Source organism: Micromys minutus (genome assembly GCF_963924665.1).
Source record: "Micromys minutus genome assembly, chromosome: 32".
In the NCBI taxonomy this organism is placed as follows: Eukaryota; Metazoa; Chordata; class Mammalia; order Rodentia; family Muridae; genus Micromys; species Micromys minutus.
The window spans coordinates 25969805-25989742 of record NC_137967.1 but is presented as its reverse complement, the minus strand read 5'-3'; the positions used below and the strand labels follow the sequence as shown (position 1 = coordinate 25989742).

The 19938-nt window shown below is 38.2% G+C and overlaps 1 protein-coding gene across 1 annotated transcript in view; it reads right to left on the bottom strand.

The window, feature by feature from the left end:
* Positions 1-3698: 3698 nt before the first annotated feature.
* The window catches only part of LOC308413570 (uncharacterized protein), a 46565-nt gene continuing 30325 nt past the window's right edge, over positions 3699-19938 (bottom strand). Inside the window, exons 3-5 of the mRNA XM_080908611.1 lie at positions 14659-14706; positions 12732-12858; positions 3699-6330 (exon numbers count right to left, since the gene is read on the bottom strand). Of these exons, the coding sequence (XP_080764737.1) occupies positions 4382-6330; positions 12732-12858; positions 14659-14688 (2106 nt within the window). The 5' untranslated portion in view covers positions 14689-14706 and the 3' untranslated portion in view covers positions 3699-4381. The remainder of the gene's footprint in view (positions 6331-12731; positions 12859-14658; positions 14707-19938) is intronic.

Below are 19938 nucleotides of genomic sequence, written 5' to 3'. Positions count from 1 at the left end.
GAGCTGATCCCTCAGTAGTGCCGACAAACAGGCTTACAGGGGGGTCAGAATCAGCAAGAACAGCTAACTCCAGAGATAAGCAAAAGGCAAGAGGCAAGTCCAAGAACCTAACCAACAGAAACCAAGGCTACTTGACAACATCAGAACCCACAGCAAATCCTGGATACCCCAAAACACTGAAAAAACAAGATTCTGATTTAAAAATCACAACTCATGAAGAACTTAGAGGACTTTAAGGTCATAAATAAGCCTTAAAGAAATACAGGACAACACAGGTAAACAGGTGAAGGGATTGAACAACGCCATCCAGGATCTGACAAAAGACAACCATGAAGATAGAAAACCTAGGAAATAGATCAGGAGTCATAGATGAAAGCATCACCAACAGAATAAAAGAGATAAAAGAGAGAATCTCAGGGGCAGAAGATATCACAGAAAACATTGACACAACAGTCAAAGAAAATGCAAAATGCAAAAAGCTCCTAACCCAAAACATCCAGGAAATCCAGGACACAATGATACAATTAAACCTGAGGATAACAGGTGTAGAAGAGAGTGAAGATTTCTAACTTAATGTGCCATTAAGCATCTTCAACAAAATTATAGAAGAAAATTTCTCTAACAAAAGATGGCCATATATGTACAAGAAGCCTAAAGAACTCCAAGCAGATTGGACAAGAAAAGAAATTCCTCCTGAAACATAACAGTCAGAACACCAAGTGCTCAAAACCTAGAAAGAACATTAAAAGCAGTAAGGGAAAAAGGCCAAGTAACCAATAAAGGCACATATATCAGTATCACACCAGAACTTTCAACAGAGAGCATGAAATCTAGAAGATCCTGGACAGAAGTCACACAGATCCTAAGAGAACACAAAGGCCAGCCCAGGCAAATATATCCAGCAAAACTCTCAATCACCATAGATGGAGAAACCAAGATATTCCAGGACAAAACTGAATTTACACAATATCTTTCCACAAACTCAGCCCTACAAAGGATGATAAATGTGACTCTAACCAAGCAGCTGAAAGATCTGTATGACAGAACTTCAAGTCTCTGAAGAAGGAAATTGAAGAAGGTGTCAGAAGATGGAAACATCTCCCATGCTCATGATTGGAAGGATCAACATATTAAAAATGGCCATCTTGCCAAAAGCAATACAGATTCTATGCAACCCCCATCAAAATCCCAATTTTCACAGTTAGAACAATTTGCAAATTCTTTTGAAATAAAAAAAAAATCTCAGGATAGTGAAACTATTCTTGAGTGGATTAAAGACATCTACATAAAGCCATGTACACTGAAAATAATTAAAGACAAAGTAGGCAAAAGCTTGGGACATATAGGCGCGGGGCAACATTTCCTGAACAGAACACCAATGGCTTATGCTCTATGATCTAGAATTGACAGCTGGGAACTAACAATGGCAACCAACAGATTAGAAAAGGATCTTTACGAGTCTTACATCTGATAAAAGGCTAATATCCAATATCTACAAAGAACTCAAGAAGTTAGACTCCAGATAATCAAATAACCCTATTTAAAAAAAATGGAGACAGAGCTAAACAAAGAATTTTTCTCAAGTGAGGGATACTGAATTGCCAAGAAGCACCTAAATAAATGCTCATTATCCGTAGTTATCAGGGAAATGCAAATCAAAACAACCCTGAGATTCCACCCCACACCAGTCAGAATGTCTAAGATCAAAAACTCAGGTGAAAGCAGATGTTGGCAACGATGTGGAGAAAAAGGAACACCCCTCCACTTGGTGAGGTTGTAAGCTGGTACAACCACTCTGGAAAGCAGTCTGGAGCTTCCTCAGAAAACTGGAGATAATGCTACCTGAGGATCTGGCTATACCCCTCCTGGGCATACACCCAAAAATTGCTCTAATATACAGCAGAGACACATACTCCACTAAGTTCATAGCAGCCTCATTTATAATGGCCAAAACTGGAAAGAACCCAGATGTCCTTAAACAGAGGATTAGATACAGAAAAATGTAGTACATTTACACAACTGAATACTACTCAGCTATTAAAAATAATGTGTACATGAAATTCTTAGACAAATGGACTGATCTAGAAAATATCATACCGAGTTAGGTAGTCCAATCACACACACACACACACACACACACACACACACACACACACACACACAAACACACACACACACCAAAAACAAAACAAAACAACAACAACAAAAAAACTCACCCATGGTATGCATTCACTGATAAGTGCAGTATTACCCCAAGAGCTCAGAATACCCAAGACACAATTCACAGACCAGATGAAACCCAGGAGAAATGATGAACAATGTGCAGATGTTTTAGTTCTTTTTAGAAGGGGTAACAAAAATATTTTCAGGAGGAAATATGGAGGCAAAGTTTAGACCAAAGATTGAAGGAAAAGGCATCCAGAGACTGCTCAACCTGGGGATCCTGCCCACTGAACCAAGACGATATTGCTGATGCCAAGAAGTCCATACTGACAGGAGCCTGATATATCTATTTCCTGAGAGGCTCTGCTAGATCATGACAAATAGAGGCCGATCCTTACAGTCAACCACTGAACTGAGAATAGCATCCTTACTGAAGTTAGAATTGAAGGAGCTGAACGGGGTTTGCAACCTCTTAAGAACAACTATACTAACCAACCAGAGCTCCCAGGGATTAAGCCACTATCCAAAGAGTACACATGGATGGACCTATGGGTCTGGCTGCACATGTAGCAGAGGATGGCCTTGTTGGGTATCAATGGAAAGAGAAGCCCTTGGTCCTGCAAGGCTCAATGCCCCAGTTTAGGGGAATGTCAGGGAAGGGAGGGTGGGGGGAACCCTCATAGAAGTAAGGGAAGGGGGAATGATGGGGATAGGTGTTATAGAGGGGAAACTGGGATAGGAAATAACATTTGAAATGTAAATATATACCCAGTAAACACACACACAAAGAAAATATGAATCTTAGCTGGACAATAATGGCACTGGGCTTTCAGGGGCTGTGACCCTTACCACTTACTTTGTGTGCAGCATAATTCCCAGTGTGCCATTTTTCAGTCTGTGTTGTCTTTATAGGATCAGACAAACTGGTGATCTGTCCTGGCAGAAGGTGCCAGGTGGAAGGAAAGTAGAATTTGGAAGGTGGGTCTTCAGGGATTATGGGTTCAGAGTCCACTGAGCCCCCAGTGGCTGGGGGCCTTTGGGAAGGTCCCTTACTTGTTACCCTACGTTCTGCAGAACTCCTGGGATGCCTTGAGGGTATGGTGTCCTCAGAGGGAATAGACACGCTAGAGATCTGCCAGGCAGAAGACACAGGCCAGAAGAGCTCTGTGTTACTTTCTTATAATTCGAAGTACTCTTATGCGGGCAGACTCACAAGGAGACAAAAAAAAAAAGTGGTGTCTTACTCCTAAGACCACTGAAAATGTGTTTTCTTATGGTTTTAAGCAACCACTGTGATTCATTCCACCCTCAAAGGTGTTGCTAACCATGGGTTGAAAAATATTGCTCTAATATCCATTTTGTTACAAGTTTGCAAAAATTATTAATGGATTCAGCACATTTTTTGTAGGAGATATTTTCTGGGGAGACGAAACATATGTATTCATCTACCTATCCCAAGTGGAAATTAAAAACAACCAAGTTCAACTTGTTGAACCAATGAGCTTTATTGGAGTTACTTACAGAACTAAGGTGAAAGAGTTAGTAAATGAGAGCCCAGGGGACTCAAAGACAACTGCCATCCTGAAATTTAAATCCAGCATATGAGACAGGTTATGAACAGTGGACAATGGGAGCAAAGGGCATATCTGTAGGTGTATCTACAGGAAAAAGAACATCCTGTCTTGGAGGCTCACTTTGTCAAATATTTTTCAGAAGTATAATTTGTCCGAGTATCTTCATTTGAGTTAAGGATACAGAATGCTATCAGCTTCATTAGCTATTTTGAGGCATGTATTTCTGCCTAGCAAGCTTCTCTTTGAAATTGAGCATTGCAGTCTCTAGGAAATTTTACACAGTTCCAAATTCTTCGAGCTTTTCCACTGTGTCTTCATTATGACATATTTGAAAGTGAACAAGTAAAAACTTTCAATGAAAGAGTTCCCCCATTGTCACATTTTCAGTGGACACTGTTTCTCTGACTACAAATTTCCAGGTTTTTTCTCAGATCTGAGATTTGGGTAAAAAACCTTCCTTCATAAATTGCATTTCTGAGGTTTTTGTCCTATATGCATTTTTGGTGTATTCTAATCAATAAGCCAAAAGTAAAAGATTTGTATATTTACAACATTTTACAAACATTTACAAACACTTCTCCTATATGTTTTCTCTGATAAATACTAAAATAATCTTCCTTGAGAATGGATTTTTCTGATTCACTTCATTTGTGAAGTTTCTCTACTGTATGAATTCTGACTGAATGTTTGGGTAACGCATATGTCACATTCACATTTATAAGGTTTTTTTGTCCTGTATGAATTCTCTGATGTTTTCTAAAATCGCTATTGTGGGCAAAGCATTTGTCACATTCACTACATTTGTAAGGTTTCTCTCCTGTATGAATTCTCTGATGAACATTAAGACTGCTTTTGCGGGTAAAGCATTTGTCACATTCACTACATTTGTAGGGTTTCTCTCCTGTATGACTTCTCTGATGAATAAGGAGACTGGACTTTTGGGTAAAATATTTGCTACATTCACTACATTTGTAAGGTTTCTCACCTAAATGAATTCTCTGATGACTCCTGAGCCTGGCTTTCAGGGTAAACGATTTGTCACATTCACTACATTTGTAAGGTTTACTTCCTGAATGTATTCTCTGATGAGTTCTAAGACAATATTTATCAGTAAAGCATTTGTCACATTCACTACATCTGTAAAGTTTTTCTCTTATATGAATGCTCTGGTGAATACTAAGACTGCTTTTTCGAGTAAAGCATTTGTCACATTTACTACATCTGTAGGGTTTGTCTCCAGCATGACTTCTCTGATGAATAATAAGACTGCACTTCTGAGTAAAGTACTTATCACATTCACTACATTTGTAAGGTTTCTCTCCTGTATGAATTCGTTGATGAATTTTAAGATTGCCTTTCAGGGTAAAAGATTTGTCACATTCACTACATTTGTAAGGTTTCTCTCCTGAATGTATTCTCTGATGAATTCTAAGACGATATTTCTTGGTAAAGCATTTGCCACATTCACTACATCTGTGAAGGTTTTCTCCTGTATGAATATTCTGATGAATACTAAGATCGCTTTTGAGGGTAAAGCATTTGTTACATTGACTACATTTGTAACCTTTCTCTCCTGTATGAATTCTCTGATGAATGATAAGACTACATTTTTGGGTAAAGCCTTTGTCACACTCACTACATTTGTAAGGTTTTCTTCCTGTATGAATGCTCTGATGTCTTCTAAGATCACCTTTGTGGGTAAAACATTTGTCACATTCACTACATTTGTAAGCTTTCTCTCCTGTGTGGATTCTCTGATGACTTTTAAGGCCACTTTTGTAGGTAAAACATTTGCCACATTCACTACATTTATAAGGTTTTTCTCCTGTATGAATTCTCTGATGTTTTCTAAGATCACCAACTTGGGTGAAGCATTTGTCACATTCACTACATTTATAAGGTTTTTTTCCTGCATGAATTCTTTGATGTTTTCTAAGATAGCCTTTTTGGGTGAAGCATTTGTCACATTCACTACATTTGTAAGGCTTTGTTTTTGTGTGATTTCTTTGATGAATAATAAGACTGTATTTTTGGGCAAAGTATTTGTCACATTCATGACATTTGTAAGGTTTCTCTCCTGTATGAACTGTCTGATGTTGACTAAGCTTGCATTTCTTGGTGAAGCATTTGGTGCATTCACTACATTTATAAGGTTTCTTTCTATTATTGGTTTTTTTCAGCATGAGATTTTGTTTAGGGTCAAAAAACCTATCAAGCTCTGTACCACTGTATTCTTTTGTTCCTCTGTGGATTCCTTGAGTTAAACTAATGGAAGGGCGCAAATTTAAACATTTTACATGGTTTTTACATTTGCAAGGTTCTGTGGTGATTCCAGTTTCATGTCTGCTTAGGTTTGATGATTCAACAGATGCATCCCCGAGGTGAGCTTTATAAGGTCTGCTTAGGTTTGATGATTCAACAGATGCATCCCCGAGGTGAGCTTTATAAGGTGTGCTTTGGGTGGATTCATGAATGATTCTGCCAAGCTCATGACATTTATAAGACGTCACTTGGATATTCCCATGCTTGTAGACAATATGTGGTGTGTCTTCATCCAAGATGTTCTCATATCTATGACACATGCGATGATTCTCTGAAATAGACGTGCAAGTAGAGATGACAGGGATTAGTGAATGACTAAGACCAAATCCCACATTCCCTGAAATGTTCTGATGTAAACTAATGACTCTCAAGGGCAGATCTTTCAAAAGTGGTCTTTTTTACATTACAATCATTACATGGATACTCAGAACAACCTCAAATCTCACTGATATCAAATGACAAGAAACAATATCCTTCTATATCTTATTTAAACATTGTGTTTTACAGCAGGTAAAAATAATAAGTGATGGAGAAATAAAGGACTCTGAGAAAGAATCTCTGTTAAGGATCATGTAAAACTTTTTTCCAATATACACAATGCATTAAAGAACTTAGACACCAGACCATCAAATACTCCTATTAAAATTAAGGTACTGAGCTAAACAAAGAATTCTGAACTAAGAAATACACAATAGCCAAGAAGCACCCAAAGAAATGTTCAACATCCTTAGTCTCAGGGAAGCGAAAATCAAAACAAACCTGAGATTCCACTTCACATCAGTTAGAATGGCTAAAATCAAAAACTCAGGTGACAGGTGAGGATGTGGAGAAAGCGGAACACTCCTCCATTGTTGGTGGGATTGCAAGCTGGTAGAACCACTCTGGAAATCAGTTTGGCAGTTCCTCAGATAATTGGACATAGTACTATGTGAGGACCCAGCTATACCACTCCTGGGCATATACCCAAAAGATGCTCCAACATATAACAAGGACACATGCTCTACCATGTTTATAACATCCTTATTGATAACAGCTGGAAGAACCAAGACATACTTCAACAGTAAATAGATACAGAAAGTGTGGTACATTTACACAATGGAGTTCCACTCAGCTACTAAAAACAGTGATTCATGGAATTGTTAGGCAAATGGATGGAACTAGAAAATATCATCCTGAGTGAGGTAACCCAGTCACAAAAAAACACACACACACATGTTATGCACTCACTGATGAATGGATATTAGCCCAAATCCTTGGGATAACCAAGGAACAACTCACAGACCATATAAAGCTCAAAAATGAAGGAAGACCAAAATGTGTATCCTTCAGTCCTTCTTAGAAGGGAGAAAATACCCATGGGCAGAAATACAGGGACAAGAGTAGAGCAGGGTCTGAAGTAAAGGTTATCCAGAGACTAACACGATTGGAAAACAATTCTATATGCAGCCACCAAACCCAGTCACTATTGCTTATGCCAAGAAGAGCTTGTTGACAAGAGCATGATATGGACGTCAGCTTAGAGGCTCTGCAAGAGCCATACTGATACTGATGAGGATGCTTCCAACTAACCATTGGATTGAGCTGGGGATCCCAAAGGAGGAGCTAGAGAAAGGACTGAAGGAGTTGAGAATTTAATCCACATAGGAATAACAACAATTTCAATCAACCAACCCCTTCTAGAACTCCCAGGAAAAAAACTACCCACCACCTAGTACATGTAGAGGAACCTATGGCTCCAGCTGCATTTGTAGTAGCGGATAGCATTATCTGGCATCAATAGGAAAAGATGCTTTTGGTCATGTGAAGGCTCATTTCCCCAGTGTAGGGGAATGTCAGGGTGATGAGGTGGGAGTGGGTAGTTAGAAGCGGGAGCATCTTCATGGAAGCATGGGGAAGGGGGAGGAGACTAAAAGAGGGAAAGGGGATAACATCTGAAATATAAATATATGAAATATCCAATAAAAAGATTTTAAGCCAAAGTCACAAGCCCTTTGCCACCTGGAACAGCAGAGAACTGGGGACACAGGCCTGGTGAAATTGTGACTTGAGTAACCAAAGTGCAGAGAGGGCTAGGCAGAGCATCCGAAAAAGGCACCCCTGAGGCCCACATTAAGGTCCGGGCCTCTGGCAGAGGGACTTGGGATCCGCCCTGAAAGCTTGTGCTCTCAGACTAAACACACAGGCCTACAGTAAGACACAGTCCTTTGGCAGTGGGAACTGGGGTCTGACTGGGAAAGGCAGTGCTTGAAGTTCAGCTCTACAGGCCCTCATACACCTGGACAAGAGGGAAGCCTGGCACATAGACCCAGGGAGAGCACACCAGAAGTTCTCAGAGAGCAGAAAGAACTGTGCTATCTGGAAAAGGGTCTGTTTTGGCCTAAAAAAAGAGCCAAGTCCCTGCCAGTAGTACTCAGGACCTGTGGGCAGAGGGCTGAGATGCCAGAACAGCCTCAGAAGAACTCCCACACCTGAGTCCACAGAGACAGAGCTGAGTGAGTGGTACCAGAACTCACTGCTTGCCCACTAAAAGCCGAACACAGAGAAGCAATTGTCTTCCGGAGCCCACGGGCCCTCAGATCCACCAGAGAGACAGGTGGCAGTCACCTACAACAAAACTACATATAATCACAGATAACAAGATGGCAAGAGGAAAACAAAAGAACATAAACAATGCAACCAAGACAACCTGCCAATACCAGAACCAGCTCTCCCGCCACACCAAGCAGTGGATTGCTAAACACTCCAGAGAACAAGACTCAGACACCTCACAATGATGATGGAGATCTTTGAGAAGCACAGGAGGGCACACATAAACAAATAGAAGCTTTTAAAGAGGAAACACAAAAATCACTCAAAGAAATACAGAAAACACAACCAAACAGATGAAGGAACTAAATATGGAAATAGAAACTATAAAGAAAACACAAAAGGAGACAACCCTGAAGATGAAAAACCTAAAAAAAAAAAAAAAAAAAAAAAATCAGGAGTCACAGATCCAAGCATCTTCAACAGACTACAAGAGATAGAAGAGAATCTCAGGGGCCGAAGACAACATAAAAAACAAAGAAAAAACAGTTAAAGAAGCTGAAAAAACCCAAAAAGCTCCTAACCCAAAATGTCCAGGAGATCCAGGACACAATGAGAAGACCAAACCTAAGGATAATAGGAATAGAAGAGGGCGAAGAATATCAACTAAAAGGCACAGTAAATATCTTCAACATAACCATAGAAGGAAACTTCCCTACCCTTAAGAAGGAGATGACCATGAATACAAAAGAAGTCTACATAACCCCAAATAAATTGGACCAGAGAAGTAACTCTTCCAGACACATAATAATAATAACAACAAGTGTTCAAAACAAAAAAAGAATACTAAAAGCAGTAAGGGGAAAAGGACATGTAACATATAAAGGCAGACCAATCAGAATTACTCCCAACTTCTCAACAGAAACTATGAAAGCTAGAAGATCCTGGACAGACATCATGCAGACCCTAAGAGAACACAAATGACAGCCCAGGTTACTACATCCAGCAAAACTCTCAATCACCATAGATGGAGAGACCAAGATATTCCAGGACAAAACTGAATTTACACAAAATCTGAACACAAATTCGGCCCTACAAGGAATAATGGATGGAAAACCCAATACAAGGAGGGAAACTACATGTAGAAAAAGCAAGAAAATAACTAAGCAAGAAAACAAAGAGAAGAAAGACACACAGACATAATTCTACCTCTAAAAGCAAAAATAGTAAGAAGCAGCAATCACTATTCCTTAAGGTAGGTAAACATAAATGGAGTCAATTCCCCAATAAAAAGACATAAGCTATCAGACTGGATACATAAACAGAATCCAGCATTTTGCTGTACACAAAAAACCCATCTCAGAGACAAAGACAGACACTATCTCAGAGTAAAAGGCTGGAACAAAACCTTCCAAGCAAATGGCCCCAATGAACAAGGTGAAGTAGCCATTCTAATAAATCGAATAAAGTAGATTTTCAACCAAAAGTTATCAAAAAAGATAAGGAAGGACACTTTTTGCTCATTACAGGGAAAATTTGTCAGGAGGAACTCTCAAACCTTTACACATATGTTCCAAATACAAGAGCATCCATATTCATAAAAGAAAGCCTACTAAAGTTCAAAAAATACATTGCACCACACACAATAATAGTGGGAGACTTTAATACCCCACTCTCACCAATGGACAGATCAAGGAAACAGAAACTGAACAAGGACACAGTGAAACTAGCAGAGGTTATGAACCAATTGAAAATAATAGATATCTATAGAACATGTCATCCTAAAGCAAAAGAATACACCTTCTTTTAAGCACCTCACGGCACTTTCTCCAAAATTGACCATATAATCGGTAACAAAACAAGCCTCAATAGATATAAGAAGATTGAAATATTCCCATGCATCCTATCAGTTCACCATGGTCTAAGGCTGGTCTTTAATTACTACAAAGACAACAAAAAGCCCATATATACATGGAAACTAAACAATGCTCTATTAAACAATAGTATGGTCAAAGAAGAAATAAAAAAATAAATTAAGGATTTCCTAGAATTTAATGAAAATGAAAACACAACATACCCAAACCTATGGGACGCAATGAAAGCAGTATTAAGAGGAAAAATCACAGTTGTTAGTGTCTCCAAAAAGAAACTGGAGAGAGCATACACTAGAAACTTGACAGCACAGCTAAAAGTTCTAGAACAAAAAGAAACAGATAAACTCAAAACGAGTAGATGACAAGAAATAATCAAACTCAGAGCAGAAATTAATCAAATAGAAAAAAATTATTCAAAGAATCAACAAAACCAAGAGCTGGTTCTTTGAGAAAAATTAACAAGAGTGATAAACCCTTGGCCAGACTAACTCAGAGGGCAAACAGAGAGTATCCAAATTAACAAAATCAGAAATGAAAGTGGAGAAATAACAACTGAAACTGAGGAAATTGAAGAAATTATCAGATCAAATCAAAAGCCTATACTCAACAAAACTGGAAAATCTGGAGGCAATGGATGAATTCAAAGACAGATAACAGATACGAAAGTTAAACCAGGACCAGATAAACCATCTAAATAATCCCATAACATCTAAAGAAATAGAAGCAATTACCAAAAGGCTCCCAATCAAAAAGAGCCCAGGATCAGATGGGTTCAGTGTAGAATTCTATCAGATATTTATTGATGACCTAATACCAATACTCTCCAAACTATTCAAGAAAAAAGAGTCAGATGGAACACTACCCAACTCATTCTTTGAAGCGACAATAATCCTCATTCCTAAACCACACAAAGACCCTACAAGAAAAGAGAACTTCAGACCAATCTCCCTTATGAACATTGATGCATAAATACTCAACAAAATTCTTGCAAACTGAATCCAAGAATACATCAAAACGATCATTCACCATGATCAAGTAGACTTCATCTCTGGTATGCAGGAATGGTTTAATATATAAAAATCCTTCAACGTAATCTACCATAGAAACAAACTCAAAGAGAAAAAACACATGGTCATCGCACTAGATGCTGGGAAAGCATTTGACAAAATTCAACACATCTTCATGTTAAAAGTATTGGAAAGAATAGAAATCTAAAGCCCATACCTGAATATAATAAAAGCAATATACAGCAAACCAACAGCCAACATCAAACTAAACGATGAGAAACTTGAAGCAATCCCACTAAAATCAGGGTGTAGAAAAGGCTGCCTACTCTCCCCCTGTCTATTTAACATAGTACTGGAAGTACTGGCCAGAGCAATTAGAGAGAAAAAGGAAATGAAAGTTATAGAAATTGGAAGGTTAGAATTAAAAATATCACTATTTGCACATGCCATGATAGTATACTTAAGTGATCCCAAAAATTCCACCAGAGAACTCCTACAGCTGATAAAAAAGTTCAGCAAGTGGCTGGATATAAAATTAACTCAAACAAATCAGTAGCCTTCCTCACATCAAAGGACAAACATGCTGAAAAAGAAATTAGGGAAAAGATATCCTTCACAATAGTCACAAACAATATGAATTTTTTTGGTGTAACTCTAACTAAGCAAGTGAAGGACCTGTATGTCGAGAATTTCAAATCCCAGAAGGAGGAAACTGAAGATCTCAGATGATGGAAAGATCTCCCATGTTCATGGATTGGAAGGATCAGCATTGAAAAAATGACCATTTTACCAACAGCAATCTACAGATTCAATGCAATCCCCATCAAAATTTCAACTCAATTCTTCACAGAGTTGGAAAGAGCAAGAAGAAAACTCTCCCAGCCAAGAACACTTTTTCTATTTAGAATTTTTCTCATTTTTAAAATCCATAAACAATTGACGACTTTGATGCAATAGTAAAATTGAATGTTATTACAGGTATGGCAATATATTTTCTTGCTCTAAATATTCAATTGTTTTTGAACTTGGAAGTTTTAACTAAAAGTAGATACAATGTTTTGAGAGATTACACAGGATACAACACTGGATCTTCTTCCAAAGAATGGAGAGAGATATAAAGGAAACACCATGAAGAACTTACGTTGGTAAGCAGAATTTCCCTTACTCTGGGAGTCTCTAGATATGTCAGAGCATTCATTCATATCAGCACACAGTAGGTAAATTCAAAGAATGAGTTAGGAATTCTACAAGAAGACTATCCTCACCCACAAAAAACAGATTGTTGTAATTCTCCAACATCACATCCTTGTATAATGTCCTCTGAGCATAGTCAAGACATTTCCATTCCTCCTGTGAGAAGTCCACAGCCACATCCTTGAATGTTAAATGACCCTGTAATGGAAAATTAACTATTTATTATGTGCAGCTAGAAAACAATGTTTTCTCATAAAATAAAAGACCTAACGTATAAAGGCCTGTTGTGATGAATGTGAGTCATGGGAAATATTCAAGGGCAAACAACATCTCCCAGAAGTGCTATAGAAATGTGTCCAAAGTTAAGCTCTGGGCTCTTATTAGTCAATGCATAGAATACATACTGCACTGAATACATTTCCAAGGTCTCTCTCGTTCATGAATTTTCTGATGTTTTCTAAAACCTTAGATACAAATGAAGATGCCGCCATTGCTTCACTTGAAAATTTGGCTGCAGTTTGGATTCTATAACCGTCAATTGTTTCCAGCACCCACACAGCACATTTTTATTTTTAATTCTTTGAAATCCAATGCTTTCTTCTGAACTCTACAGGCTTGAGGAATGCAGTGCACACGTGTATACATGCAGACAAATGTACCAACCACCGAACAGAAAACTAAAAGTTAATATAAATAAAGGAAGTTACTGAAAATAGTCATAGTCCTCATTGTATTTTCCTTTTCTCGGAAACAGGATTACATAATAGAATCATAAACAGCAAACTTTTAGGGAATATGACATCCACATGTGAAGTCTACATGCAGGAATGTACATTATGAAGTGTGGGTTGTTATCAACCAGAATCCCAGTATCACAATGAGTAAAACTGTTTCTACATTCTACAGCTGCCAGCCTTGCTCAACTCTGGGCACTGTATCAATCCTGTCTGCAGCTGGGTCTCACCTGACTCTATTCTAAATGCTTAGTTGACATGCAGAGGCTTAGGTACAATTCTGTACCCTTTTGATAACAAATCAGTAGAATGTCAACACAGAACTGTTGCATGAATTTAAACCAGTTTTATTCTTTAAACATAAAAAGAGTGTTCCATCAGTGAACACATTCTACCTTCCTAAGGACACAAAGAATCAAGTACTTTGAAAAGATATCTGAACCTATATTCACAACAGTGAAATATTTAAAAGAAAAAATGTATTAGACAACATTAAAATTATTTAATGTTCTCTCAAATTTGACATATGCAACACAGATACTAACAATTTCACAAATTCCATATGGTCTTTTTACTAGAGAATAATTAGACATATAGGTATAAGTGGTAATCTAAGAATGTAGGTCAGATGAAGTAGAATAATTTTTATTCATCAAATTCTATTTTTAATTGAGAGAATTAGACTAACTTTTTAAATGTTATTGCTTGTGAGATTGACTTAAATCGATATTTGAATCTTCTAATTTTAACTTTCTTTTCTTTGCTTTATATGCACATTGTAGCTGACTACCATGCCTGACTTTAGTCCCAAGAGGTGATGCTGAACTCATGGATTCAGGGCATAATGTGTATCACTCACTATACATAAACTCATGCAGATGAACACTTACATACTTATACACTTAAATGAAATAGTGTAAAGAAACAGTGCCACAACTCTTCAGCATTTTCCCCTATGTGATATGTAGCCTGGAAGGGAGGAAAAACAGGGTGGATGGAGAATACTTCCCATTTGAGAAAAGAAGAGAACAAATTAGGAGGGACATTAATTCATGCTTGAAATTCATGGCTTATAGGAAGTAGTAACAAGGCAAGTAAAACATGTGAAGTAAAAGATCTAAAGTCTTAATTCTGAACACTGGAGAAGAACAAAGATGAATAATAGAAACCAGTGTTTTGATAACATTACCAGAGGTAGAAAACTAAGTCTCAAACGGTTTAAACAATAAGCTGAATCCCAAAGAAATGTGAACAGGACACTGACCTGAGGAGTGTTTACCAGAGAAGCATTCATTCTTCTTGTTACTCTCCTCTGAAAAATGAAAAGCTAGAATAAATACAACTCTGATATGAATAATGCTAAACCACCTAAAAAGACACAAAAAGGATAATGGTAACAGTAAACCTGTCAACATTCTTACAAAAAGGAGAGCATGGGGTGATATTCTTACTGTGGCAAGGAAAATGACCACAATCGAAGGCCTGTTTCTAACCTGAGCATGCAACAGACACACACAGAGCACGTACACACCTGCTGCAAACCTCTACTACTCAGAGTTCTTACTGGAACATTTTCATGGACTAGAGTCAGGGTCCAACGGCTAGTGGGGACTAAGCTGATGCCTAGCATTAAACAGAGGCTCATTACTCATCAGACTAGAATGCAATGCCTGACTCTGTGGTCAGGTTTCACTTCATTCTGCCTGGCAGATAGAGTACATCTATTTTCCATGAGTGTCCTGCTGTCTTATGTACAGACAGAGCTTCAATCCACCAAATATCATGGTTTCCTCAAACTCATCATCAGGTCGAGTTACTGCTATTTCCATCATCATCTAAGAAGGTTGAACACAAGAGATAAAGGCCTGGTGAGAAGGGGATCAGACTAGCCAGGGGGCAGAGAGATCTCTGCCAAGCCCACATGGAAAGCGCGCCCCTGCCCTGCCTGATCCAGGGACCAGGAACCCAGCATTGGGACCTCTGTTCCCACACAGCAGCTTTGGGGCGCAGAACAGGGCTCACACCAACCACCACCTGGACCAGCGGAGATCCAGGGACACAGGCCAGGTACAAGGGAAAGGTGAGAACATATCACTGACAACAAGATGGCAAGAGGAAAACGAAAGAGCATATCCCAAGGAAACCAAGACATCCTGGCAACACCAGTACCCAGCTCTCGCATCACTGCAAACAGCGGAATGCAAAACACTCCAGAAAAAGAAGACTCAGACCTGAAATCCTACCTCAAGATGATGATAGAGATCCTTAAACAAGAGCAGGAGGAAAAGAATAAAGAATTAGAAGCTTTTAAAGAAGAAACAAGAAAAACACTCAAAGAACAGGAAGGAAACAGAATCAAAGAGATGAAAGAATGGAAGAAGGAATTTAAAACAGAAATGGACACAATAAAGAAAACATTAAAAGAGACAATCCTAGAAGTAGAAATCTTAAAAAAGAAATCAGGAGTCACAGATGCAAGCATTTCCAACAGACTACAAGAGATGGAAGAGAGAATCTCCGGGGCTGAAGACAACATTGAAAACATAGAAAAAACAGTCAGAGGAGATGCAAAAACCAAAAAGCTCCTAACCCAAAATGTCCAGGAGATCCAGGACACAATGAGAAGACCAAACCTAAGGCTAATAGGAATAGAAGAAGGAGAAGAATATCAACTAAGAGGCACAGTAAACATCTTCAACAAAATTGTAGAAGAAAACTTTCCTACTCTTAAGAATGAGATGACCACGAGCATAAAAGAAGCCTTCAGAACCCCAAATAGGTTGTACCAGAAAAGAAAATCCACCCGACACATAATAGTCAATACACCAAGTGCCCAAAGCAAAGAAAAAATACTAAAAGCAGTAAGGGAAAAAGGTCAGGTAACATATAAAGGTAGACCAATCAGAATCACACCCGATTTCTCAACAGACTATGAATGCTAGAAGAGCCTGGACAGACATCATACAGACACTAAGAGAGCACAAGTGCCAGCCCAAGCTGCTATACCCAGCAAAAATATCAATCACCATAGATGGAGAGATGAAGATATTCCAAGACAAATCTAAATTTACACAATATCTGACCACAAACCTAGCACTGCAACAAATTATAGGTGGAAAACCCAATACAATGAGGGGAACTACATCCTAGTAAAAACAAGAAAACTCCTAAGCAAGAAAACCAAAAGAAGAAAGAGACACAACTCAACCTATAAAAGCAATAATAGCAGGAAACAGCAACCACTATTCCTTGATATCTATTAACATAAATGGACTCAACTCCCCAATAAAGAGACATAGGCTATCAGACTGGATACATAAACAAAATCTAGCCTTTTGCTGCATACAGGAAACTCATCTCAGAGACAAAGACAGACACTATCTCATGAGTAAAAGGTTAGGAAAAAACTTCCAAGCCATCAGTCTCAAGAAGCAAGCTGGAGTGGCTATTCTAATATCGAATAAAGTAAATTTCCAACCAAAAGTTATCAAAAAAGATAAGAAAGTACACTTTTTACTCATTACAGGGGAAATCTGTCAGGAGGAACTCTCAATCCTTAACATATATGCTCCAAATACAAAAGCACCCACATTCATAAAAGAAACCCTACTAAGGCTCAAAAAATACATCTCACCCCACACAATAATAGTGGGAGACTTTAATACCCCACTCTCACCAATGGACAGATCATGGATGTTAAGAAAAGACCAAAATCACCAAAACAAAACAAAAAGTACATACACACCTACACACACACACACACACACACACACACACACACACACACCATGTATTTCATCTTTTTAGTCAACTATTTTTGAGTTTGTGACCTCCCTAGCATCTTGCCTGATATATCCAGTGACACTCCATCGGAGAATTCTAATTTTCACTGTCCCAGAAAGTCTCAATTAAAAATATCTTCTGATAACAATTAAAATGCAAATACATAAACTACCCAATAAAAAAGACAAAAAAAAATCTTCTAAATAGATGATGTGACTGTCTGTCTGCTTACTGTCTGACTACTCTGTGCTGGGATTTTATCTGGTTTAAATATGTATAGGTCCTATCCATGCTGTCTCAGTCTCTGTCAGTTAATATAAATCAGTCCTATTGGATGTGAAAGATCGTTTCCTTGGAGTTGTTCATCACCTCTGGCTCTTTTCCCACCTTCTGTTTTTGCATAAATTCTCAAGTCTTGAAAAGAGGAGTTTGCTGAAGACACTTCATCTCAACTTCAGTGCTCCAAAGTCTCTCACTTGCTGTAAATTGTCAAGTTGTGAGTCTCTGTCAATCACTGTGTACTATAAAAAGCCACTTCTCTGATGAGGACTGAACAATGCACTGATGATATAAAAAATTTGTCTGGAAAAAGTATCATTTGGAATTATTCTGTGTTATGTTCTTTAGTAGAAGAACTGTAGTAGGTTTTACTGTAGGAGCCATGATCTATACAGACCCTTGACCTCTCTAGCAGTGTCAGGTATGGGTTCCTTCTTGTGGAATGAACCTGAAATCTATTTTTTAAAGTTGGTGATTAATTTTATAACATTTATGCCACTAATATACCAGAATATCTTAGTCTCTTGTAGGTAGCAGGATTTGTAGCTGTGTAACACTTATGATTACTCTTCTTCTCTGGTAATATGCAAAACAACTTCTGGCACCCACCATGATCTCTATTCAGTGTGGGTAAGGCTTTGGCACCAGTTCAACAACATGAGCAAATCACTGTCTTCAGCAATAGGGCCTTACCATCATGTAGTGTGACAAATATCCTTGGCAATATTATGTGATGTTGGGGGAAGTTTCTGGAAACCTTTTGAACAATGACTCAAAAAAAATGTATCCTACTCCCCCCCCCAAAAAAAGAGTAATAAAAATATTATATTTAAAAAGCAAAAAAAAAAAAAAAAAAAAAAAGAAGGCTGAACACTGTTTCTGAGGTCAAACGTATCCTTCCAATTACTCTTCCTTTCAATGTGGAACTCTTTTCTAAGTTGCGTGCACACCTTTGTGTGAGAATACTGACGACTGAAATGCACATGAATGCACATACAAGTAGAATATTACAACTCAGGACACTCCCGTCTTTAAATGGAATGTCCATGTGCTAAATCTTCAAAGTCAGTGATGGAGGCCTTTCTAATGCTGCATTGTCTTTATACAGTACAAGGAACTCATGAACTGATGTATGTACATGTGGCATACACACATGTAGATTAATACAGGATGAACTGATGCATGTACATGTGGCATACACACACGTAGATTAATACAGGAGTGCCATATCAGTTGCTGAGACTATCAGAAATATATGGTTAATGGTGGTCTTAGGTGACCTCTGTGAAGGGGTCAAATGGCCCTCCAAGAGTCATGACCTTCAGGTTGAGTGCTGCTCTAGATGATGCCAAGGCAAAATCATCAAGAATCAGGCACGGCAGAAACTCTCCAATGGCTGCTACTTATAAGAGGACATACACAGAGATAGTGAATCATTTCAGGGTATGCTCTTGGGATGATTCACTCATTATGTCAGATCCATCAAAATTCTAACACTGTTGAAAATATCTTCTTGAAAATGCATATACCTGGGTTTTCATATTGTTCCAGACAGTTCTCCGGTTCCCAATTATTATTAAACATGCCTTAAGTGACACTCCTCAGTTCCCAACTGTTATGGATTTCCTCTATAATGATAAACCTTGTAATTTCACATGAGAGTAAAAATGTGCAACATGGGTCTCCTGTCATATATACCTACACGTATACATTCACACCCAGACGTACAAAAATATGTATATATATATATATATGTTTATGTTTATATACGTCTTAAAAATAAGAACTTATTCTAAATGTTGAAATAATACTATTTGACAAAGTATTAGGACCATTATAGTGGCATATATGCAAGTCTTTATGTATTATACTGACCTTATGTTTACCTCATATTGTGGAGAGCTTTTTGGTGCCACTGGACACTTGACGGCGGGAATTTTGACATTATGAGTAAAAAAAGAAGTCAACTCAAGGCAGGCATTTGACTTTGTCCTGGGCTCAGGAAACTGGCCTGGATTACGAATTTTTATATTTGAAGCTCTGGGCAGGCTCAGCCATGTATGCGTGGCAGTCCCTTAGTGTCTTAGAGTCCCTTTGTCTCTTCTTCCCCAGAAAGATGTTTACAGGATTTTTGCTCATTGCTTTGCTTGTGTCTTGACTCAGAACTGATCTGATCCTTCTGCATGTAACTAAAGTGGTTTAAAAGTGGACTGAAAAATAGAAAAGTTCACTTCAGCCTCAGAACTGGCTGGAGTCATATTATAGTTTTGTGTAATTGTCTCTTTTATTATTTTAATCCTGCCCTGGGGAACCTGTTGATTGACTGAGCTGGACTTGGTTATCATATCAAATACCTTCCCAGACATTTACCAGACACTTGGATGATCTCTTCCTTTGCCACTGCCATGTAGTTTAGTGTAACAACAGTAAACAGCACATGGATGACATGCTGTGGCATCACACAAAACCCATGAGCATTGAA